This window comes from Pezoporus flaviventris, unplaced genomic scaffold (genome assembly GCF_033815535.1).
Source record: "Pezoporus flaviventris isolate CSIRO_AGI_PZ_B2104156 unplaced genomic scaffold, CSIRO_AGI_Pfla_v1 ptg000063l, whole genome shotgun sequence".
NCBI lineage: Eukaryota > Metazoa > Chordata > Aves > Psittaciformes > Psittacidae > Pezoporus > Pezoporus flaviventris.
Window position 1 is genome coordinate 2,052,203 of NW_026892611.1, and position 23,866 is coordinate 2,076,068.

At 51.1% G+C, this 23,866-nt stretch overlaps 1 protein-coding gene across 2 annotated transcripts in view; it reads left to right on the forward strand.

Annotated features, from left to right (window-relative positions):
* Positions 1 to 23,866, forward strand: part of LRRC75A (leucine rich repeat containing 75A) — a 71,304-nt gene that overhangs the window by 24,160 nt on the left and 23,278 nt on the right. For both annotated transcript variants that reach the window (XM_061470044.1, XM_061470043.1), the window contains exon 2: positions 11,967 to 12,095. In XM_061470044.1, the coding sequence (XP_061326028.1) occupies positions 11,967 to 12,095 (129 nt within the window). The remainder of the gene's footprint in view (positions 1 to 11,966; positions 12,096 to 23,866) is intronic.

Here is a 23,866-nt window from a genome sequence, read left to right on the forward strand (position 1 = left end):
GAGCACCACGTGCAAGGTCCTGGTGGGACCTTGACGCTGACCAAGCTCCATCTCTGCGTGCTTCATCCCTGGCTGACCCATCCCTGAGCCTGTGGGATGCTGCAGGGCTCATTTGCAGCTTGAGGGCTCCCAGGCTGTGCTGCTGATTAAACAGGATGGGTTGCATGAGGCAAAAGGAAGAGGTGGGAAAAGGAGAAGTTGGGTTCTGGAGCAGGACCTGGGAGTTATGAGCTTCTGCTCTGTGTGTGTGTGTGTGTGTGTGTGTGCAAACCAAAGGAGGTTGTTTTATGGGCGAGATCAGCTTGGCCAAAAGGGTTTTACTAATAGGAGAAGAGCGATGGTGGGATGCAGGCAGATGGGGTCTCAAAGCTCCCCTCTTGCAGCAGCTGGGTACCTTGTGGTCTTTGCCTTCATCACCCCTCCAAAACCCACAAAAGGGGGGAAGCATCTCTCCCTCTGACTTTGGGGAGGGAATGGAGGGGCAGAAAGGCTGGAGATCCCCCTGATAAAGGGGAAAGGAGCTATCCTTAGGAAAGGGAAGTTCCAAGAACAGGGATGGTGGGATCCAGAGGTGGCAGAGCCACAAAGAGGGCTTGGGGCAGCTCTTCCTTATCTCTCTGTGAGCAGGCACGTCGGGGGAGATAAATAAAGGGAAATGATAACACATTGAGTGCGCTTGTCAGCCTGCCAGCCCTCAGAAGCAGGTTTTCCCAACCTATTTACTTGTCAGTGGTGATCTTGCATCAGTGGCACCTTCAGACAGAAAGAAGGGTTTTGCTTCTCATTTAATGTCTTGCAAAAGGAGTCTTTCCTTCAAGCACGGATTTGGGGAGGGGGGGGGCAGAGGGTTCCAAGCCTCATTTGGTGTTATTGTGTGTTAAAATGCTACCCCAACCCACCGCGAACACCGCGGCTTACCCCCGTCTCTTGTGTGGGAGGTTGTAGGTGTCTGATTCACCGCAGGGCAGTTGCTTTTACCCTTGGAGAGCAGCCCAGTGAGTGCATTAGTCATGGCTCAGCGCTGCCCTGATGCTGAAACCGCCTGTTTCATGGCCAGAGGAGGAGTTTCAGCCCAGGGTTGTGGATGTCTCGGTGGGACCAGAGCAGGGAAGGGAAAGCTTGGCTCGGATGGGGCCGCGCAATGAGCTCATCCTGGCTCCGCTCTTGCTCGGCTCGTGGGCTTGCATCAGGTTTCAGCAGCTCCTCAGCCCTGTGGTTGTATCTGGAAAGCAATGTTGAGGAGTCGGTCCTGCACCCTGACAGCTTGGAGGGTTCTTTTTCCTCTGCTGTTAAAGCTGAAGAGGAATTGGTGGTCAAAAGTACTGGTGTTGGCTCTTCGGAGGCTGGAAAAGAGATGCTCTGGGCTCGCAATGCCAGAGCTGTGGTGGGGGTTTCAAGCCAAAGCCTTTGTTCTACCTAGAAATACTCTGTGGCCATAGCATTTCATGGGGTGTGGTTTGGTGTTCCCAGGAAGGCTCAACCGCCCATGGAGAAGGATGAGGGATTAGCAGGGTACTCCGTTACCATTGGCATTCCAGGCCTCTCCTCCTGGCGAGAATGGAATGGGGTCACATTGTAAAGAAATAGGGAAATAGCTCAGGGCATGGAGACAGAGGCTTCTCGCTGGGTGCTTTGCTGATGTTTGTGTAAGGGGAGGTTTGGGCTGTCCCTGCAGACCACAGGAGCAGAACTCATGGCTACAACGGGTGCCAGGAACTGGTGGAGGAGGAGGAAGGATCTGCGGTAGGATACATGAAGGAACAGCCTCCAGGAGGTACCCATAGGCTGGGTAGGCAATGTGTTACCCGACAAACTGCGGTGCTTCTCTGTGGATGAAGACTGCAGAGCATTAAGATGAAGGCCCTGGGGGTTGTCCTGACCAGCTGACGTGTTGGGTGCTAGAAGCCTTCATCCCAGAAGCACCCCATGGAGGTTTATGTCAGCATCTTCATTGGAAGAACAGGCTCTGCCCTCTGGGGAGGAAACCATTGCCAGGAATGCGAGTGAAGCACCAGCCTTTCCAGCCTTTCATCCCTCACTGTCACTCTCCAAGAAGGAAACCCCTGCACCCTGTTGGGCACCTCCATCCTGCATCCTCCTGTGGCTGATTCTAGCTGGGATATCTAATGGCTGAGGCAGCAGTGTCTGTTTCATTCAAGCAGTGACTCTTTGCTCTGCCTTCCTACCCTCTTCTAGAGCTGCATCCAACTTCGTTCCTGGCACTGGGTGGTGGCTCCTGTAGGACCCCAACAGTGGAGGTTGGGTATGAGCCATAGGTGGAAGGAAGCTCCCGGTCAGGTTGGGAGCTATGAGAAGCACTGCATCAGCTGCAAGTGCAGAGGCTCTGCCGTGACTCAGCAGTGGAAGCTCTCTTCTGCAAAGCGAACAGAAGATGTGGTTCTCATCCCATATAGTGTCAGCTATAGCGTGCTGCTGTCTGCTGGGCATTGCACTGCCACAAAGCCATCACGTGCTGGGTTTCCTTCACGGAACAGAGGGATGTTTTATGTCCCCAGTTCATTTGGCGCACGCTGCTGGCATCTTTGCTGGGAAATGGAATATCAACAAGAGCAGCTTTAATGGCCCTGAGTGTCAAACAAAGCAGAAAGAGTCTCATTTTTAATGAGGGCACAGGGCCTTTGACATCTCTGATTGCTGCAAAGAGGTTCTGCTGCCTGTCCTGTGCTTCTCCCAGCCTGGCTTTGGGGTGCTGCTGTGGGTTTGGGGGTGCAGAGAGCATCTCTTCCCCCTTGTAGTGTGAGGTGTCCCTGCCCATGGCAGGGGGTTGGAACTGGATGATCTTAAGGTCTTTTCCAGCCCTAACTATTCTGTGATCCTGTGTAGAGGACCCAGAGCCTGCAAACAGGGCAAGAGGCATGGAGCACAGCAGTAAGGTTGTTTACTGTCTGTGTCTCTTCAGCACCCTCAATGAAACCTGGCGTGAATTCCTCTTCTCACCCAAGTGCAGGGGCTCTCTGGCCATGTGTAGGTTAATCTGTCACACCCCAGGCAGCCCCTGGGGATCAGAGGGGCCAGCAGCCACCATCACCCTCACGCCTTTCCGCAGTGATGTGTGGTGAAACGAAGAGGAGGATTTAATAGCGCTGACTGGAAGCACTGGCTCTGGCAGGGCAGAGAGCTGCCCAGCCCAGCCCAGCCTGCAAATTGCCTGCATCTCCTGGGATCTCGTCGCCTGATGCTGTACAAAATGCTCTTCCAGTGAGCAGTGGAGTTGCATCTCACTGATGCTCATGCTGTGTCCTGGCCATCGCCTCTCAGGCTGTACCCTGCGCTGATGTGAAGGGACTGGGGCGGAGAGGGCAGCGGGGGGAAGACGTTTTGCTTAGCAAAGACCTTTATTAAGTGCTCTGCTAATCAAAACCCTTTGGCTTCAGTGGGACTTAAACATGTGCTTGTAGTTAATCAGGTATTTAAGTGGTTTCCTGACTTGGCAAGCATGAGGGAAGATATCCCGGAGGAGGAGGAGGAGAGCAGAATCGCAGCCTCGCAACCGAAGGTGTTTGCAAATGTGGATGTTAAAGGCAGGAGGCAGCAGATGTGAGGCTGGGGATGTGGGTTTAACTTGCTTGGGCTCGATCTCTCCACTTTGTTCAAGGGAAGACTCTCTGCATAACCCACATTGGCTCTGAGGAATTGAAGATGACGAGGACAGTGGTTAAGGGGAAAGAGGGGATGAGTTGGGCTCGGTGTGTAACAGTAAATGCATCTGGAGGACAGGAAAGGCCCCACCAGTGGCTGATGAACCCTAGGAGCAGGCACCCAGGGTGAAACCAGAGGGGTTTGAGGAGGGATTTTAAGGGACATTGTCCCCCCTTCCACCTTGTAAAGCTGCTGAGCATGAGGCACCCGATGGCTATAGGCTAATAGAGCGCCTCGCTTGCGGCTGCTCAGGGGTGTAAGGAATACTTACCCTTCCCTCACTGACTTCACCCTGGAGAGGGACTATGTAGTGTGGTTATCAGGGTTAGCTCAACAAGCTCACACTGCCCCAGGGCTGGGGACCAGGCCTTTAAATATATGAGGGGAGGTACCCCTGCAGCAATGAGCTGCTCAGTTGTCCATCGGATTCATCTCCATCTCATGGGTGAGAGTGCCACCCCTCTGCATCAAATACCCCCTCCCCAAATTCTTTTCCCTGCTGCAACCCCTTTGTGCATGTGTTTATCTGGTTTCCTTGCTGGGTATTTCTGCTTTGGCTGCTCAGCCCCAGTCCTGGTTGTATCCCACCAGGAGAAGAAGCCCAGCTAAGCTCATTAGGTGGCCTGGGCTGGTCTTGAACACGTCTCCCTATAAGCACACAGCATTATGGTTACCGTGATTATTATGCGAAGCGTAGATTATTCTAGCACACAAGTGTGTTTATGGATTGATGTGCCATTGCTTTGAATCCCATTAACATGAACCTGCTTTATTAATGGACTTTGTCCGTGCTTGAGATTAACTGTGATGCTGGATTTGCAAATGAAAGCCCTGAAGTTCACGTTGTCCATATCAATGGCTCGTGTGATGCTGGCCTCCTTGGCAAGCTGTTAGAAGCTGTGGGAGCCTTTATTTCTATTCCATTCCTGTTGCTCTGTCTTCAGTAAGAAAACCAGTTGAGTGCTATGGGATTTCTTTGGTTTGCTCCTTTGTTGGAGGCCTCTTTTAACTGTTGAGAAGGTACCAAGAGCTTTATGCTTGGTGTGGAATAGGCTGTGGTTAAGTCAGAGCAAGTGTTAATGCAGAAAAGGAGCAGGGAGTTTTTAGTTCAATGTCAAGTTCGACCCTGGTTTTCCATCTCTTGTTCTGAGCCAAAATCTGCCCGTATCTTGTTCCCTCTAAGCTTTTAAAGTGCCAGATCTCTAGTATGTGTCTCCTTGCAGGGATACAGAGCCAGATTCTGGTGTGAGGTGCAGCCAGGTAGCTGGAAAGGGTAACTCCAGTGCCGTGTGTGTTGCAGGATATACACGTGCTCCATGGGTGCCTATGTAGAGGATGGGTGCTCAGGCTAAGATGGGAGAGGAGCATACCCATTGCCTTGCCTAGAGGGGCATGGTTTTGGCTATGGCAAAACATCTCACCTGCAGATTCAGCCCTGTGTTTGCTTTCCAGAGGTACTGATGGCAGCCCAAGAGCACAGCAGCGCATTGGGGCGTATTTGGTGTCCTTCGGGTAGTACCAGTGGTGCCTGTTGCAGCATCTGGCTCTCCCTTTGCCACTGTCAATGCAAACCCATTTCTGCCCCTGTGCTCCCCTGGCCCAGGCTTTGGAAGTGGTATCAAACAGCACTAAAAAAGGTTTGATGTATTTTTATGAGTCAGCTGCAATTTGTCCACTGAAAGGACCTTTTCGTAGCATTCGCATCCTTCAGCCGGTGTTCAGAGTTAACTGAATATTTCTCTCTCTCAAAGCTGTCTTAAATTACTTCCCTTGAGTAACCTGCTCTGGAAAAGGGCTGTGTTGGGGGATCAGCGGTGCTTAGTTTCACTAACACTTGTATCAATAAGATCTGGGGTTTTATCCTAGCCCCCATCAGCTTTGAGGGATCCCAAAGCAATTGTCAAAGCATTTGTATAGTCTCCCACCACCTAAATCCAGTCCCTTTGAAGCAGAGCTTAGCATTCACTGGGCAGTAACAATACATCCCTCCATAGCTAATGCAATAATAATCAGCCCAGGGCTTGGAAGTGAAACCAGGTTTTAGATAGCAGTTATTGGATTGCAGGCTCTTGTATGTGCAGGAACGGATTGATTTCTTTGGAGCAGTGAGGGCGCTTGTCCAGGAGGCTTCCCGGTGATAGGGTAACATCATTCCTGATGCTGCAGGACCAGCGTGATGTGCCTGGGAATTTGAGTGCTTGGGGATGATGCAGGACATGGCTGGCTCTGTGCTGGCTGCTTGGCAGAGCTGGACATCGCAACAAAACCCCTGTATCACATAGGAGGGGGTAATCCCTATCTCAGTGGGATCGGCAGCACTGATAACACAGCCCTGATTGATCCCTAGAATAATCAAGTTTCTTTCCCCACAGTTAGCTTGTAACAGCAAGTCCTGGCTGGGGAGAGGAGGGGGCACCTTCAGGAAGCAGCGTTTTGAACGGGTAGAGGAGCAAATGTGCCTCTTCAGCTGTGATCTGCAGTTCCTCCTGTACTGGGATCCCTTGGGAACAGCTGATCACACCGTGCTCAGAGAGGGCAGGATTGCACCCTTGTACATCAGGAGACCCGCGCTGACCTCCTCCTGAAATCTCTTATGGTGGCAGCTGCTGGGAACAGGAGCTGGGGCTCAAGTGGGCCAGGACAATAAATCCCGCTTTCCCACTAACCAGAGGCTGGTCCAGCAGGATTAATGCCAGAGCCAGGCTGTGTCGTGTTAATCTGTGAAGTGAGGGCTGGGTTGGAGGAGGGCAAAGTAAGAGGTGAGGGCTTCCATGCTCCCGTGCAGGACCAGGGGATGCTGCCTTTCCCGCAGCCTTATCTTGGTTGTCCAATACATCAACCAAACCTCAGCTCTAGGAAAACCCAGCTTCTCCCAGCGTGCTCCTCGAGGCCTCAGCTGAGTAACCCTGCTGCCGTGCAGGGTGTACTTCATGCATCAAGACTGTTGGATTCTCTTCTTGGCACACCCATTAGCAGAGGTGTTTGCAGGGATGTGTAAAGCAAGGGCGCTTGGCTCATTGCTGTGAACGAGATGCAGGGCGTGCAGGTGGGGATAAGGAGCAGGTTGCACAAAGGGCTTGCAGACCTGGTGTTGCTCTAAGGACTCCCATCGATTGCAGCGTGTGCGTGGAGACTGTAATTCCAAACAGGGGAAGGTGTTTGTGAATGCAGGGGTTGTATTGGGAATCATTCCCTTCCTGTGTGCCCAGAGAGAGGGGCGGTCTCCAGCAGGCAGTGGGAATTATGCAGAAGAGGGATTCCTCCCCACCTGACAGCATTGTCTGCTACTTGGAAGTCTTTTTCCTGCAGGGATCTTGGTTCTGCCTTTTTTCCCTTTGTTCTTATAAATACTTGATCTAAAGATGTGTGCATTCGGTGCTTGTGAACACAACGCAGTACATTATCTGTATGCACCTATAAAGGTATTCAGTGCCCGTAAGTCATCTCCTATCACCTTCCAAGGACAAGAGTTGTTTGAGCTCCTAACTACCTCCAACAAAGCAGTGGGGAGCCCTAAAGCAGACCTTCAGAATGTGACTGGGATTGATGGGTGATCAGCTGCAGAACAGATGGGGCTGTTCTTTGGCTGGGAGAGTGGGTACAAAAGCCATGCAGAGCACTGCGCTTGCTGTGCTGGAAAACAAAGGTGAGGACGGTGGGGTTTTCCTGCTCCAGTTGCCTAAACATGGAATGTCTAGGATAAACTAATTAGATGGGCTTTTGTTGGCTGATAACTGATTGAGACAGCCCCAGCCAGAGACTGACTCAGCCCAGCTGCCTTAGAATAGGATGAATCACAGTCTTCATCTGAATTGACAGTAGACTGAGCTTAGGTGTCAAGCCTGGATCCTTACCTGACAGGAGACGAGATGTATCCTGCCCTGTAGGTATGTTTTCCAACGGAGATCTCGGATTTCTGCAAGGGAAATGAAGTCCTTTTTGCATGTGGGGTGACAGGGTGAAGGGATGCAGTTAGGAGCTGGCAGCCATCAGCACAGCACGGTCAAGGCTGGGGCTGGTGCATAGCCTGGCTTGGATGGGAGACCAAGATACAGGCAGGTCCTGCTGGTTTAGAAGGGGTGTGTGAATAGCACGTTGTGAGCTTGTGTTAAAGGCAGTGATGGATCTAAACTGTTTGGATTGTTCAGAGCAAATCCTGGAGTTGCCTTCCCCTGACAGTGTTTCCAAGCTTCTTCCATACTGGGACCCCACTGGCTCTGTGAATCAGGATGGGACTGGTAGCCGAGTCTGTTCTCATTACATATCCACAGGCACTTTCCTGAAGAAGCCTATTAGCTGTGGTCTGGCCAAACTCCACTTGGGGCAACTGCATTTGCCTCACAGTTTCAAACTACCACAGTGCCTTCTACTGCAAATCCCTTAGTCACAGTTGTTTATTATCGGGATGGTGGCATCGTATCTCTGCCCATTAATCTGCCTCTCCAAGTTTCTCTCATTCCAGCCTCCTGGAAGGGGTCCAAGCTGCCACCATTTATTATTTGAGTCAATCTGCCAAGGAAATGTTTACTCCTTCCTTGAACCATTGGGTATTCCATAACCGTACCCTCACTTCAGGCTTGAATGTGCAATTGTTGGTCCCAAACCAGTATTAACTCTGCTAAACAGAAGCTATCCCACGTATTTAAACCCCGCTTTTGTGCCAGGCTAGTGGATTAGAGGTGGGAATTTGCAGTAGCAATTGTTGGTTGGTTTGGAGGCTCCCAGGGTGCCCTCTGTGATGCTCCATCCGCATGTGTTGGTCCCACCACCGGCTGCCCAGTCACAGCTGAACCACGTGTGGATGCTATGTGCTGCCTTCCCTCTGCACAGGTGCAGACTTGGGCATCTTTGCGTTGTTGGGGCCTGTTTTCACCCAAAACCTGTTGGAACATCATTAAATACATCACTTTCAGATGCTTTACTCCTCTGTCAATCCGTTGGTTCCTGTGTTTAAAAGGGGAAGAGGAGGAGGAGATGGATGAACTGTGTGACTATTTCAGCCTTGTTTCCTTAGGACACCCAGTTAGGAATTAAGCAGTTTCTAGCCTGATAAACCCCCTGATTGCACCATATAAATGGATGGTTTATAGGGGGTGTACAGAGACGACCAGAGCTGTTGGGCAGCAAGAAGTGCATCAAGCAGATAACCTTTCCAGCAATGCACTTCCACATTGCTTGGTCTTATCTCATAGGAGAGCAAAGCAACACCAAATTTATTAGCTGTGAAGCAAATGCTGGAGGGCTTATCATGTGCAGAACAGGGAGAGGCTGCTTCTAGGCACCGTGGCCAGCCTTAGAAGCCCAGAATCCAATTGCAGCCGGGAAATCCATAAATACTAAGTTTTAAGGTGTCTTACTAACCTCGTAACTCAACCAGACATCAGAGGCTTTGCGATGGAATGGAACATCCTAAAGATGAAAGGCAAGAAAGACTTTGTTTGCTTGTTTTCAAGGGCAGCCTTCGCAAGGCCCGGGGGATTGAGCAGCTAAACGTGTGCTCCATCAAGCCTTTGAGCAACCCACACTGTGCTTTGAGTCACATCTCCCATGCCTGTCCCCCCTGGTCTGCCCTCACCCACCACGTTGCTAACGCTCACCTCGTGCAATCATTTTGCCCAGGTAAGCTGCTCGCAGATGGTTGATTGCAAACGATGTTGATGCTCCTCTTCCCTCGCGCTCTATTACGCCAGCCTCTCTGCTTGGAAATTCATTGGGCTGCCCTGGCTATTAATAGAGATAAGAAGCAGGGTTTGGAGGAGGCGCTGGCCAAAATAGCAGCTCTCAGGGTATTTAGGAGCAGGAGCTCGGGGTGGCATCTTCCACAGCAACCTCATTTGGGCAGCTATAACTGCCTTCGCTGCCTCTTCGTGGAAGCAGCAACATAACCTGCTCCCTTGTATGACTTCTCACGTGGACCTGCTGGAGTTCCCTCTCATTGCCATTCAATTTGCAGCAATAAATAGCTTAATAGGTGCAAATGGGTTTGATTTGTGCTGTTTATGGCTCCTTGTGGCTTAGGGGTGTATTACACCACGGCGCACCTCGTGGCAACCCAACTTGGAGCTTCAAGAGCTGGTTGCTCAGCTGTTAGCTGTTGTGGTGCGGTTGGGCAGGCAGCAGAAGGACAATAACAGGTTGTTTTATCAGGCACCGAGGAAGGATAAGGCGGGGAACAGCTCCCATATGCTTTGCTTGCACTGATTTTTCCTTTCTGACTGGGAAGATGGCATTGCATGGGTAGTGTCTTGGGGAAGTCAATGCTGAGCTCTTAGTTCGGGTTGGTTTTGGGTGGAAGGGCTGTTTCTGTGATTGCTGTTTGCAGAAGGGACCCAGGTTGAAGAAGGGCATCTAGCACAGCATCAGCTCTGCAGGGCAGCAAGACTTGACCATAGCTGGGCTCTCACCTGGTTTGGTGTTCTCTTATGCCTTTCCTGGCTGTGGCTGGGCAGTTTGATTTGCTGGCTGCCATGGAAGAAGACATTGCATTTTACTGCTGGAATTCTTTGATTTAAACTTCTAATTCCTTCACTTTGTTGTTGTTGTTTGGGTTTTTTTGTTTAGGTTTTTTAACTCAAATAGCTTTGCATTGATACCTTTGCAGAAGCTTCCTCCTGTGGAGGCTGAAGGCAGGTAGTTGGTGGCAGGAGAAGTGGCCATATTTAGAGTGTATTAATACTTCAAACCATAGCTGGTGCTTGTAACCCACAAGGTAATGCACTGCTGTAAAAGAAGCTTTGCTTCCCGTGGGTAAGCCACCCCCAAGGACTTGCTGAGTGGTTTGGGCCTCCTCTCAGCCTCTTAGAGCTGGAAACAAATCAGACTGCAGGAAGGTCACTGGTGACGGCAGGGAGGCCGTGCAGCAAAAGGACTTGAATGAGGCTCTGCTTTCCCGTTCAGCCCCAAAGGGATGAACTCTTCCTACTCCTTAATCTTGCCTGGCAAAGCAAGGCTTTAGCTGATGTGCTCAGCGAGGGGCACAGTGTGGTAAGACAGGATGAGCTCAAGTTGAAGGGAGCTGCAGGTTTTTGATCCGCTCACAGCCTTTGGGTTGTGCTCAGTCACTTCTGCATTCCTTTCTCTGCTTGTTTTGGGCTGTTAATCCCAAATCCTGCATTAGCAAGGGCTTCCTCACCGGGGTAAATGAAGCCTTTGAATATGCTGCTCTGAAAAGTCCTCTCGGCGTGGTGCAGGGGTTTGGGTGCGCCATAGGAAAACACCTTCCCAGCCTACACCAAGAAAGCCACGGCTCGTAACCACCATCATTTTAAACCCTTCTACCCTCCCTATTTGCAAATGGCCCTCGTTGGCCAGGTACAGCTCCCCTAGGAAAAGGGAACGTGCTAAACAAGCCCAAGTGACCGGAGCCAGATGCTGGGCGTTTACTCCCAAGGCAGTGACTGGTGATTTGCTGCCGACAGCACGAACTGGTGTGAGGTTATTAAAGTGCACATGAGCTCATCACTTGGCCTCGGACGAGGTTCAGCCTCGAGCCCCTTGGAAACATGACATGTGGTGGAAAAGAGACGATGCTGGTGTGGCAGGGAGGTTGGGGAGCAGCTGGGGAAGACATCTGTGCGTAGAAGGATGCGTGCCAGGAGGGAGGAGGGAATGCTTCATGTGAGAAACCTAAGCTCTCCCAGGAGAGAGGAGCAGCAATTCCCTGATCTGTTGGCTCTGTGTTTTGACTTTAGCTGAAGGGAACACTGCCACAGCTGTGGGATGCTCAAAGAGAAGCAGTCAGGTGCTGAGCTTGGGTTGATCCCCAAAGATCCCAGCGTGGCGGGAGCTGCGTGTGCAGGGCTGCTTCTACCAAGCGCCACGACTGGCTCCTTCACGTGGTGTTTGCTGGTGATGCTGTATGATCAGGTGCCAAATCCAGCTCTCTGTTGATGTTTGCTTAATCCTAATGTTGAGCTCTACCAGATTGGGAAGGTAACATCCGCACTGCGGGTAGGTAGGAGAGGGTTTCTCTCCCTGGAAGAGATGGAGTTTCCTTTGGGCACCTCCTGCAAAAAGCAATCTTCCTGACTCAGGATTGCAACTCATTGGAAATAGTCTTGGAGGGGGCCTCAGGAGGTCTGATCCATCCCTAGAGCAGGATCAGCTTGATCTGAACTCTTCCTGACACTTCCTTATCCATCTCCAACGGCACAGCTTCCGCCCCTTCCCCAGGCAATCTAGTCCAGCACTTTGCTCTTCCCAAACCTCCCCATCTTTTATCCTGCTGTTTCCATTGCTGCAATTTCAGGCTCATTGTTTCCTCCCTATGCACATCTAATATGGCTCCTGTACCCTGTTTTCCATAGGATTTAGGAATGGAGTCGACCTCTCTGGATGATGTCCTCTATCGGTACGCCAGCTTTCGAAACCTGGTGGATCCAATCACTCATGACTTGATCATCAGCCTCGCTAGGTACATCCACTGCCCCAAACCGGTGAGTACCTTGCTCTCATCACACCTCTATAACTGTTGCTGGCTTGGAAAACCACTCTGTTGGGAGCATGAAGCTTCTCCTGGAGTGCCAGGGGAAAAAGCCTCCTGGTTACTGCTGTGCTTGTGTGTCTTTGGACCAAGAGGACCTGCTCAGAGATCATGGTTTGATAGCACCACATCAGCCTTTCCAGCATGACCAAGTCGGTACTGTGGGTGTTAGCACTTTACTTTGTGCACTACTGCTTTCTGCCACGTTGTGTTTCTGTGTTAAAGACCCTATCCTATCGGGAGCACCTTCTGCCTCACAAGGATGAAGTCGGTTCCTTGCCCTTGTGTGATGTTCGGTTTTCCCTCCTGGAGAGAGCAAACCCGGAGCTCGCTCCTGGGTTCTGGTCTCTGCTGCTGAGCTGCAAGGCTTTCACCCATCTCCTGCCTCCTTTTGACTTGCACAGGGCGTTTGAAAGCTTTCCTTGGGAAGGGACCATCCGTTGGTGTGATGGAGCAGGGCTCCATCCAGTCCAAGCTGGCACCTGCAGGCATTGCTCTGCTGTGTTTACTGCTAATAATGGCTCTTTAATTTCCTGTGAGAGTGTGTGAAGGGATCGAGTTATTGACTGCTGCTTCCTGAGGATGTTTTCCTCAATAATAGCCTCCAACAGTATTTAAAAATGGGGGAAATTGCTTTCTTCTCTTAATTTTGCTGAGGAAAAGCTTTTGCTTTAGTGTGAGGTGTCCCTGCCCATGGCAGGGGTTTGGAACTAGATGACCTTAAGGTCCTTTCCAACCCTAACTATTCTATGATTCGATGAAGCCGCAGGGGTGTTCAGAGTGTGTCAGCCTGGTCTGTGGTGTGGAACAGGCTTTGGAAGTGCTCCATAGAACTCTCTAGACTGTGTTGGGAAGGGTGAAATGGGTGCAGTAGTGTGCAGACATGGCTTGGGGACATCAGGGACCCACATCGCCAGCTCCAGCCCAAGGATGGATGTCTCGTGTCATGATACAGACATAATGCTGCTTAGCTAAACCCGCACAAGGATGCTCCTGTATCCCTATCCCCTTTCTTATGAAGAATAAGGTCCTTTCCTCTCCTCCCCCATGGGGCAATGAGATGGGAAACTGGAGAAACCCATTTGGATGGGCACATGTCCAGGCAGAGGCCCCATTCCCCCTCTGAGCTTACCCCTTTCCAAAGTGTCGTGGCGAAGCTGGTTTCTCCTCCACCTTTTGCCCTGGGAGACTCATGGTGAGCCATGGCCAAGTGTGTGAGCTGCTCCTCATCAGAGCAACCTGAGCCTGCTCCCCTGCCCAGTACCTGCTTTTGCACTTCTCCCCACACGTTTCTCTTGGCACTGAGCGCTGCGAAGGAGCTCATGCCAGTGTAAGCATGGAAATGCAGACTCCTAACACTGAGTCATAGGATCACAGGATGGTTTGGGTTGGAAAGGGCCTTAAAGCCCATCCAGTTCCAGCCCTCTGCCATGGGCAGGGACACCTTCCACTAGAGCAGCTCCAAGCCCTGTCCAACCTGACCTTGAACACTGCCAGGGATGGAGCATTCACATCTCCCTTGGTCAGCCTGTTCCAGGGCCTCACCGCTTTCACAGGGAAGAACTGATTCCTTATATCCAACCTCAACCCCTTCTGTTTAAGTTTAAACCCATCACCCCTTGTCCTGTCGCTACAGTCCCTGATGAAGAGCCCCTGGAAGACACTGGAAGCTGCTCTGAGGTCTCCAGGCAGCTTCTCTTCTCCAGGCTGTGCAATGTTCTCAGCCTGGCTTCACATGGGAGCTGCTCCAGCCCCTGCTCTGCTCTGCCTGTGCTGCATCCCATGGCATGAATATGCATAGATACGTAGGTGGAGGCAGCTGCGAACTGATGGGGCTGACCCTGGTCCCTCTTAACCTGCCCTATTAAATATATGTGTCTGCTCGGGGTTATGGGGTCTTGCTTTCCTCCTCCCTCCTGGAGAGAACGCTTCCCTGACTCCCCGTACATTGCTTTTTCCATTAGTCTCTATTTATACCACCCTCAGCTTAAAGGTGACCCCTTGGTCTCTGAGCTAAAATAAAAGCTGAATTGTTTTTCCGAGCTCTGGGTAAACACATCCTGGGCTCTATGGCCAGGAAAAAAGCTGGCCTGGGCTCTCACAGCTCAGGGGATGCTTATTCCAGCGAGCAAATTCAAGCCAGCAGCAAGGCAACGACTCCAGCTGGAGCCTGGAGCGCTTTGACTGAGTGGGAATTGGTTGGGTGAGCTGGATTGGAAGTCAGGGTTTGGGTCTGATCCCATCCCAAACGTACAGCGCGGCTCAACCAAACCCGTGTCTCGAGTATCCCTTCCTCAAGGGGCTGGGGTGAGCCCATGGCATCACCGTGTGGCATCACCAGAAGCGCCAATGGAGCCGCAAGAGAGCAGCCACCCAGCTCTGCTCTGAGGCTTGCTGGGTTGCTGTCTGAAGGGGAAGCTTTCCGGTGGAGTAAATGCTATTGCGTGTGGATGTTGGGTTGAGTGCTGGCCGTAGGTACTGCGCTCCGTCCTTACGGCCTTGTGCAGCTAATGCAAACCTTGGGGGCTTATTATAGAATCACAGGATCAACTCAGCTGGAAAAGACCTTTAAGATCATCAAATCCAGCCATTCATTACCGCAGGACTTGTTAGAAAAGGCAGGTTTGCTCTCCAGGAACCTCAGACCAAGCAAGTTTTCCAGCACCACTCCGAGGGGGTCCTTGCACAGGATCAGGGACATTTGAACAAGTGTTTTCTTCCCCATGGCCATGCCCTTGGGCAGTGTTTTATCATCCTGCCTCGTGCCACATGGAAAGGTGCCAGGCGGGCTCCTTGGAAAGCAGCTCAGCTCCGGGCACAGCGGTTGGTGCTCTCGATCCCCAGGGTGATGTCTGTCTGCCCAGTGCATGGGGAAAGGGAGCAAAAGCTGTTCCGAAGCCCTATGGCGTGGGACAGAGCCGCCCCGATGCCCTGCATCCTTGCTGCAGCCGCTCAGCTTTCCAATGGGAGTCGTTCCAGGCCAAAGGAGCTGAGAACACAAACGTGTAAGGAGCAAAGGGCCCCCATAAAAACTTCACAGCTCTCTCTGCCAGCAGGAATATCTGGCCATAAACCACTGGAAAATTAAACCGGGTTCTTTTTCCACAGACCAAAGCCACGTGTATGGAGGACTGATGCCTGCGATAGGGAGTGAGTCAGGTTTTCCTCCAGCCTGAGGACTTGAACTCGGGATAAGTGCGGAGCAGAGCCAGGGAAGAGGAGAAAGTGAAGCCTTCAGCAAAGGTGGCCTTTTTCTCCCTTGTGACCTCAGGGTGTTTGGTTGCACATGGGGATGTACCATGGAAGTGCCTCCAGCCGCTGCAGGCTGCCCAGACTAAATACACAGTGAGCGTTTGGCTTTGCTGGTCCCCATCCTGCTGCTTTCTTTGAGGGAAAGCTCTTCTGGTGGTCATAGAAGGGTTGGCAAAGCAGCCTAGCAAAACCCTGTCCCAAAGTCCAGCTTGACCTGTCCGTTCTTCTGTTGGTGCCTGCACTTATTGGGCTGCAGCTGCACTAAGGAGATGGGTGAAAGATGAGATCCTGGTGGTTAGATATGGGCAAACATCTCAGGTAATGTTGTCCTTGGCTTCCCCACCAAGGTTTGTAGTGTTTCAAGGTATATGGTGCCAGCAATGTGTTAGGGAGGGCGTTGAAAACTCTTCTATGCAGTTGGTGTAGCTGGAGCAGTGATCTACTGGGACTGGAAGTAAAATGGATTTAGCTCTGGGTAGAATGGAGATCTGGTTTCTTGTTTGCTGCTGTGTGGTTTGAGAAATAGCTGCTTAAGCCCCGAGCCTGGCTCAGAGGTCTTCTGCACGAGCTCCGAATCGATCAGGTTTGCACTATGGGTTTGATTCCATGGATTGTCACCCGTGAAGACAAGAAAGGAAGGAAAGGAAACGTGGTTACTGGGACCTGGATGAAATCATCCATTGCTAACCTTCCCTTCAGGCCTCAGGTATGAGGATTTCACTTGCAGATGATGATGGATTTTTTTATGCCCTGCATTTTTAAGAGGGAGCTGCGTTGAGGCTAAAATGAGCAGTTTTCCCCTCTTATTTACTACCCTTTGTGCTGCGACGTGTGGCTAAAACTGGATGAATAAACCCAGATTATCCAGAGCGAATATAATCAGGACACCGTGACCACCAGCTCGGTGCCCCTATGCCCTGAACCAAGCACATAATCCATCTCCTCTGCTGTACATGTTGGTATTTGATCTTGAATTCGCATTATCATTCCAAGTCTCTGACACCATGCTCGTTTTTACAGCTGAAATGATAGGTGTGGGGCAAGGGCACATGGAGGGAGCTTGTCAGCCTCAGCAACTTTCCCAACCTTCCCCTTCTGCTATCAGATGTGCAAGGAAAATGCATCTTGCACATCCTACAAAGCTCCCAGGTTCCGGATGCCAAGTGCAATGAGGGCACGAAGTATTCTTTGTTCTTTGCTGTGCAAAACAACATAAAAGGAAGCTGATTTAGGAACGAGAACCCTCTAAAACCTCAAATACCTGATATAAAAGCAAAGGGGGTGATGGGGACTCAACTAAGTCAATTCTGTATCAAGTAAGTCAATGCTGTGTTCTGCATGAATGGCTTTTTTTGGCTGGTCTTGTTCCAAGTGTGAAGATGGCTATTTAAGACATCTGCAATGCATTACCCTGCAGTATGGAACAGGCTGCAAAGCTCAGACCCCACTAATGACAACTCTGGTTCTTTCCTGCCTTAATGTGTCATGCCTTTTGCTCATCTTTTCCTTACAAAGAGAGAGATGTTCTCTAAAGCCCCTGTGTGAGCTAAAGCTGAGCAGGGCGCCTTGAAAACAGGGGGAAATTGCACTTAGCAGGGTTTTGAAGTGTTAAGCCTAAAAGGCAACACCAGTGAGGTTTAGATGGGCTGCCATGGTACCATTACTGGCAAATCGTTCTTCCCTCACCTCATACTCGCCCATCTGTGCCATCTCCCGTGATTAAGTCAGATCTTACCTGCCTCTTCCTTGGGCCCTCAAGTCAGCCTAAGCAAGAGCTGTCAGCTGTGTGTCACTGCCCAGAAACACCAGTGCAAAGGCAGGTTTCCATCCCCATCCCACGAGCTGAGCATCCGGCCCTGTCCACCCCGCCACACTCTTCACCTGCAGCCTCTCCCCCACGTGTCCCTGAGGGAGAGGATGGGTGAAGAAACAGGTACCTCATTGCACAGTAACAACTCCTTGGATTGATGTTTTCTGATGGTAACTGACGTTCGAGTTCAGCTCCTTTTGCTTTTAATCAGAAGGTAATTTACTGCAAAGGAAGGAAGTGCATTGATTCCTGCCTCCTGGTGGGAGCATTGGTTATTTACCTGGAGCACTGAAGAGTGTGTGGTGGGGACCTCTCGTACAGTGTGGCTGGAGGGGGGAACTGGAGGATTTGGGCACTTGGATGGGTATTTTAATCCCTATTTCTAACCTAACTCACAAGCGTGTGGATACTGAGCAAGCAAATGGTCTGCTGGCAAGGTGGATTTGAAGGAATGAATGGTTTCATAGGGAGAGTTTGAGGGGTTCAATAAGGAGAGGGTTCCTATCAATTGATTGATGACTGAGGAATTGCCCAGCCGTGGATTATGGCCACATCTGACTTGGTTTAAGCAGAAAAGTCCCACTCACCGTTCATCAAGATGGGCTCTAATGGATACCATGATTCAGTCTCGGCTCCTGTCTTCAAGGAACTGGTACTCCCATTCTCTTGGTGCCTATGAGGGCCCCACAGTGATTAATGAGCTGAAGGCAGTGCTGCTCTGGGGGTTATGCCCTTGCCTTGGGCTTCCTGTTTCTGTGCCCGCCCGCAGCAGGGACTGATGCCAGGGGGTCTCTGCCGCCCCTTCCCAGGCCCTTGTGCACGTCACGGCCTGAGAGCCCCTATGGAATGACATAAATATTTGCAGTGGTATCCCAGGGACACTCCTGCTCTCCTCCGACAGCAGGAACGGACTGGGCTGGGGTTTGCTTCCCGTGGGATCTGGTGCGGCGCAGCTGAGACAGGCTCCATGGGGCTGGGAAAATCTCTACGTGATGTCCTACATCGGGGACATAAATAATCAAATCTGCTTCTGGTTTAACCCCTGGGGGGGGGGAGAAGGGTACAGAGAACAGCGAGGGGTTCCTGCGTTTAGCAGCAATGGCAGGTGCTGGGCTCCGACCTGCGGTTCCAAATGGGATGTCCCCTGGGTAATGCTGGTTCCTGCAGGGAATGGTTAGGGCAGGCTCTGGGGGAAGAGCCACGTTTGCTGCAGCAGGATAAGGGGAGGTATCACGGAAAGCATGCCAAGCACTGTGCACCCATCTCTCTGCAGCAAGCATCTGCATCCTGCGTGCATCGCCCCGAGAAGGGGCCGAGAGCCTGAGGCCACGTGGGTAAGCACAGCCATCAGGTCTGTAGGTGAGGGATGATGCTGGCTGCTTTTGGACAGTGGCAGTGACTGATGGCAAGTGGCTGAACCTCTCTGGGGTTCTGTGTCCCCAAGGCTCCAGAATCAATCCTCCCTGTCTGCGTGCGTAGGAGGAAGGCGAGAGCCATCATCCACTGAATACATTGACTTCAGCAGATGTTAGCGCTTGGCACCTCCAACCTCTCTTCCCATTTGCAGTCCAGTCAAGTGCAGCACCTTGGGTGTTTTCCTGTCTCTGCTGTTCCACAGCAGCTATAATGATTAACCATTTCCAGGGGAATGAATGACTCTTCTGGAGCTGCTGCTTTGCTTTGTAACTCCCTGTGTCTATCAGAAGGCTACAGATGCATTTGTCGTTAAAAGGATGGTCCTGTGACCCTCCAAAGAATGAGCAGTGGTATCTAAATAGCTTTCCTGGTAGTGACTTTGTTTACAGCACTGAGTGGTTCCAATGTAGCTGGCTGAGGATCCTGCTCTGTGTGTCAGGAGCATGTGTTGGTGCTCAAAAGCCTCCTCCAAAGTCACGCTTTTACTGTGCACATCCCAACTGAGGCTGCAATCAGTGGCGTTAAGCATCGCAGCGCGGGGCGATGCAGCTACTGGGTGCAAAGCAGCATGCAGGTTCCCCAGGGTGTTTTGACTGCTGCTCCTTTTGTGCTCTGCTGTTCTGGGTACCCTCCAGTAGCTCTCACCAAAGAGATTTCTACTCTGTCTCTGCAATTTCCCTTTATCTTACCCGTTCCCCTCCAGGTCATCCATCACCTCGTGTTTTATTGCCGCTTTTAATTGCTTCTCTGAAGTCCAAGTGTAATATTACTCCAGGATCCTTTCGAATAACTTCCTGAGTTGCCGTGATCCCATTCATCTCGTGCTTCTGGCTCTCTTGATAAGCCCTATTGTACATTGCTTTTCATTTTGGTGTGTCAACACTGAATCTAATGCGTCGCTCTTTGGCCTCTCGTCAAAGCGGATGCTGAGCGCCGCGGCTGAGCTGCAGAATGGGTTTCCATTTCTTGTTTTGTTTCTACAAATGTCCTTTCTCCGTGTTCTGCTCCTGCTGCAGCTTCCCCAGCTCCTCATTTGGGCTCGTTCAAGGCAGGGTTTCATTGCTGGGGTCCTTGGTAGTCAGTGGTTGCCAGAGGTGAGCACTCAGTGCCGTGTTGGAGTGACCAATGTAGATGTCTTCAGCCATGGGTTGCCCAGGTTTGTGCTGTCCAGGGCTGGTTTGGTTCTTATAAGAGCTGAACAAGAGCAAACTCTTTACTGAGAGCAAAAGAACTGACCTTGCTGGTGCTCAGTCTCTTGCTGGTTCATCTTAGGGAGATCAGCATCAACTCCCATCTCTGCAACCAGCGTGCGATGGCTAGATGCGGTGATCTTGTGCATTCATAGTTTGGGCCATATAGGGGAGAGGGTTTGCACCATTGATAGGTAGAGGATTTGGGGGTTTTTGAGCCATGGAGTTAATGCATGTGCCCGTGGCTGAATATTGGGTTAATTTGAGCAAAGCCAGTCGCTCCTTTTGGACCAAGGAGTTAATGGAGACCGGCTGCAGTCAGCACGGTGAAGAGCAGTGGGTCAGGCAGTTCCCCTGAGCTGGAGATCCTGGTTATCACCCCTGGGGGCACCTCCTGCCAAGGCGTCCTCAGGCTGAGGCCAACTTCAGAGTCTGCATTGAGGTTTTTATGCTGCTGTCAACCAAGGGCTCCTCCAAGTGTTAATTACGCCACGCTTGGAGGCAGAGCTGATGCTGAGAGCCCTGGCACTGAGTACCTGCCATCTGCTAAGGGACACCTTCAGCCACTGCACTTCAGGCTTCTCCAATAAGGTGGGGAAGACCAAAAGTGCTGCTGAAGTTACGTGCTAATTGCAGCCACAACCTGCAGTTAGGCTCATGTAAAAGCACTTCCAGGCTCGGGGCTGTCATTCCAGTCTCTGCATACCTGGCCTGGTCGCTGCAGGCTTGGATGTGGGGCTTGGAATTGCACCGGGTGGTTTGGTTGCTGGGTCTGGGCTTTGCCAGGAAATGGGATGGGTTTTCCTCTTCTCAGTTCTTGCAAGGCCTCCAAAATGCTCCTTTCAGTACAAAAGGGCTGGTGCTGGATGGGAAGGTTTACTTTCTGATAGGCTTCTACCAACATGTGATTTATAGCTTAATAGAAGAGCCGTCCTTCTGCTCCTCTCTTTGCCTTTTATTTGTGCTGCTTTAGGCAGCTGCTTTTACCTATACCTTTCTTTCAGAGGGAGTTGTTGATGGTATAAGCCTATATCCTAGCAAACCATAGGGAATGGAGTAGGATTTCCAGTATGAACATTCCTTAGCCAAACATGTGGAGCTGCTTGCTTGGTTTGCATTGTCTCTGTGCAGCACCTATGTCCATTTCCATTTCTGTGTGTCTTTTACCCTATTCTCAGTAGAATTTCCCACAAACCACTTCCTAGTGTTTGGGATAGCTTTATATGAAAACATCCCTCTGTTAGGTGAGTTGAAATAAGATAGAACCTGATTTGATGCTGGCCTTTGTCTGTCTGTTGAGTTCCTGTGGACCTACAGCTCTCCTTGTAAAATACAACCCTGCAGAACAGGAAGGAGAGCTTTATCCAAGGTGGAGATGCTCTTCCCCTGGCAAAGAGCCCCCAGGAAAGGGAGCCAGCTCTACATGTTCATTTGACAGCTCTGCAAGGGTTTTGCTGGCTGTTCCCAGGTCCATGACCCAAATCCTGCACCCCATAGACCTGGCTCCACCACCGAGTGCCCTTCTGCAGTGGGAAATCAGGAGCTGGTTTGGTTTTGCTGCCTTTTCAAGCCTCCTTCTGCTACATGGATGGCTGGAGAAGGGATGTAAGCAGAGCTTGGGAAGGGCTCTGCAGGGAGCTCACTGCTGGAGCCGTGCTGAGAGAGGGGTCACCAAGCCCAAATGTGCATTTCCCATGCCAAAGAAATGTGTTTTTCCTGCAAGAAGCCAAATGCTGCCTCTCACAGGAGAGCCCTTCATCCCCTTCCAGGACCAGCTGGTGGCCTCTTGGCCATCTCATAAAGCCAGTTGATTCGGGAGCACATCCTCCCATTACTCCCATTGCGGAGTCTCTGGTGCCAGTGAGTGCTTGGCCCTAACCTTGAGCAGGATGAGGCATGGGAAGGCGTTTGGCCTCATACCTGGGGAAAGTCAGGAAAGATCAAGTGGATGAGCTCAGTTATAGTGGCTGCTGCTGGGAATGACCTCATCCTTGTTAAAACGGCCTTTACTGAGTTTGGTCCATTTCTCCTCCAATTTGAATGAAAATGACCTTCTTTTCAGAAGAGTTTTGGCACCAGTGTGTCGGGTGGTCAGATGGACCCCTTTAAAGCCCTACTGTTACACTGTTTGGGTTTTGTTTTCTTCTGTGTGGGCAAGATACATCACTTACACCCAGCCTGCCCGTATCTGCTTGCCTTCGGGCATCATCCACCTCATTGCTCATTCCCACGCACTGGGATCTCCTCCCAGAGGAGACCGAAGTGATGGAGAGGGAATTGCAGTGTCCTTATGAGGATGTTTTGAGCTCTTCCCTGTAGCACAGTGAGGACTTTTTTCCATGGGTATTCTCATGCCTTGCCCAAGGAACTCAATGAGCAACCAACAAGAGGAGTTTGGTGGTGGGGTTGTAGATAGGAGCAACCCCTGAACCTCCTGCAGTGGGACCATCACACACCAACGTAAGCACTGGGTGCTGCCATGTTTTGGCCTTCAAAGCAGTGGATTTAAAGCCTTTCCTACCTCCTCAACTCCTCCTCTCACAGGAAGAGGAGACTTTGCTGGAGAAACTCCACTAGGGCTTCAAAAGGGAAGCCTGGCAGTGACTTGCTGGGGCTGGCTGCAGCGCAGATGTCTGCATGCAACAATAGGCTGCAGTTCAGCCCCGTGCTTTGAAAGCAAGGAGGAGGGAGGGGGGAAAGAAAGAAGAAAGGAAAGTAAAAAGGAGAAGCAGAAAGCCATGAGATGACTTCAGCTCTGCGTGACTGCAGCAAAGGGAGGGCATCCTCAGTTCGGTTCCTGTTAAAGGCTGGGGAGCAGGACGCTGTTCTGGTGCCAGCGGTGGGGGAAAGGTGTTTTGGGGCTGCTGCAGGTCTTGGGGGGGCAGAGCTTTATCCCAGCTGCTGCGTTGACCTGGGCTGGGGCGGGGGTTTGACTGCTCTGTGTTCATGGTGATGGATGTGGCTTTCACCAAGTGATTGCTTGAGATGCATCCCTGTGCCTTCTCCTGCCACCTTCCTAGGAGGTATCCAAAGGTCCCTGTGCCCATCAGCTTTGGCACGTGTTAGAGATGATCCAATGTGTATGGGGGCAATGCACAGTGCTAACATTTCCTCTTCCTTTTGTTGTCTAAGTCTATCCCTCCATCAGCATGGCTTAGTGGGGAGTTGGAACTAGCTGGTCTTAAGATCTTTTCCAACCCTAACTATTCTATGATCTGTCCTAGGGCTTCCTAGAGCATCTCTTCCTATTTTATGTCTTTAGCTGTGTAGTGACTCTGTTTACCACTGTGAGCATACTTTTTTCCCCTCTCAACTGTTGTTTTTTGCTTAGTAGCCCAAACTGTCCTCCTATTGTCTTAGTTCATCACCCAAGCTAAACCAGGAGGGGGATTCAGAAAGAAATCTATGATTCTCAGTGTTTTCTGGGTATGAAACAGGATGCTTTAAGCATCATCATCCGCTGAACTGTATGGAGAGCAAACATCTCAGCTGAGGGGGCTCCACACCAAGTGGGGAATGGTGCTTCCAGGATGAGTGCAGTGGCCTGTGGCTGCAGTGGTTTGTGCATGGACAGAGCTTCTTGTGCCTCAGAGCAACGACCCCAGATCCTGCAGCATCCAGAAAGAGACGCTGCGAGTTTGAGAAGGCTTTAAAACAAACAGAAAAGGAGAGGGGTGGAAATAGATTTTTGAAAGTCAAAATCATGATTTCAGAGGGCAAACAGGGGGCTTCCTGCAGACATTGATTCTGCGTGACAGAAACGTGGGGCTGTGGAATACCGCAAGATAAAACCTGTCGCTTCCTCCCACCCCAGACAATGGCTGATTGCTCTTATTTGGGTCAATCCCCTGCCGTGCTGCAGCAGGGGTTCCCCACCAGGGCTCCTGAATCATTAACGCTGGCCTATTTTATGGGATGCTTGGCCACTGTGCGACACCCTTAGGGCTGTGCACAGCACCAGGGATCCCGCTGCTGCAGGAGGAGCGGGTGATTCGTTTCTTAATGAAAACAAATTAATTTGCAATAACATCTTTATCACAAGGCTCTCCTATGGGC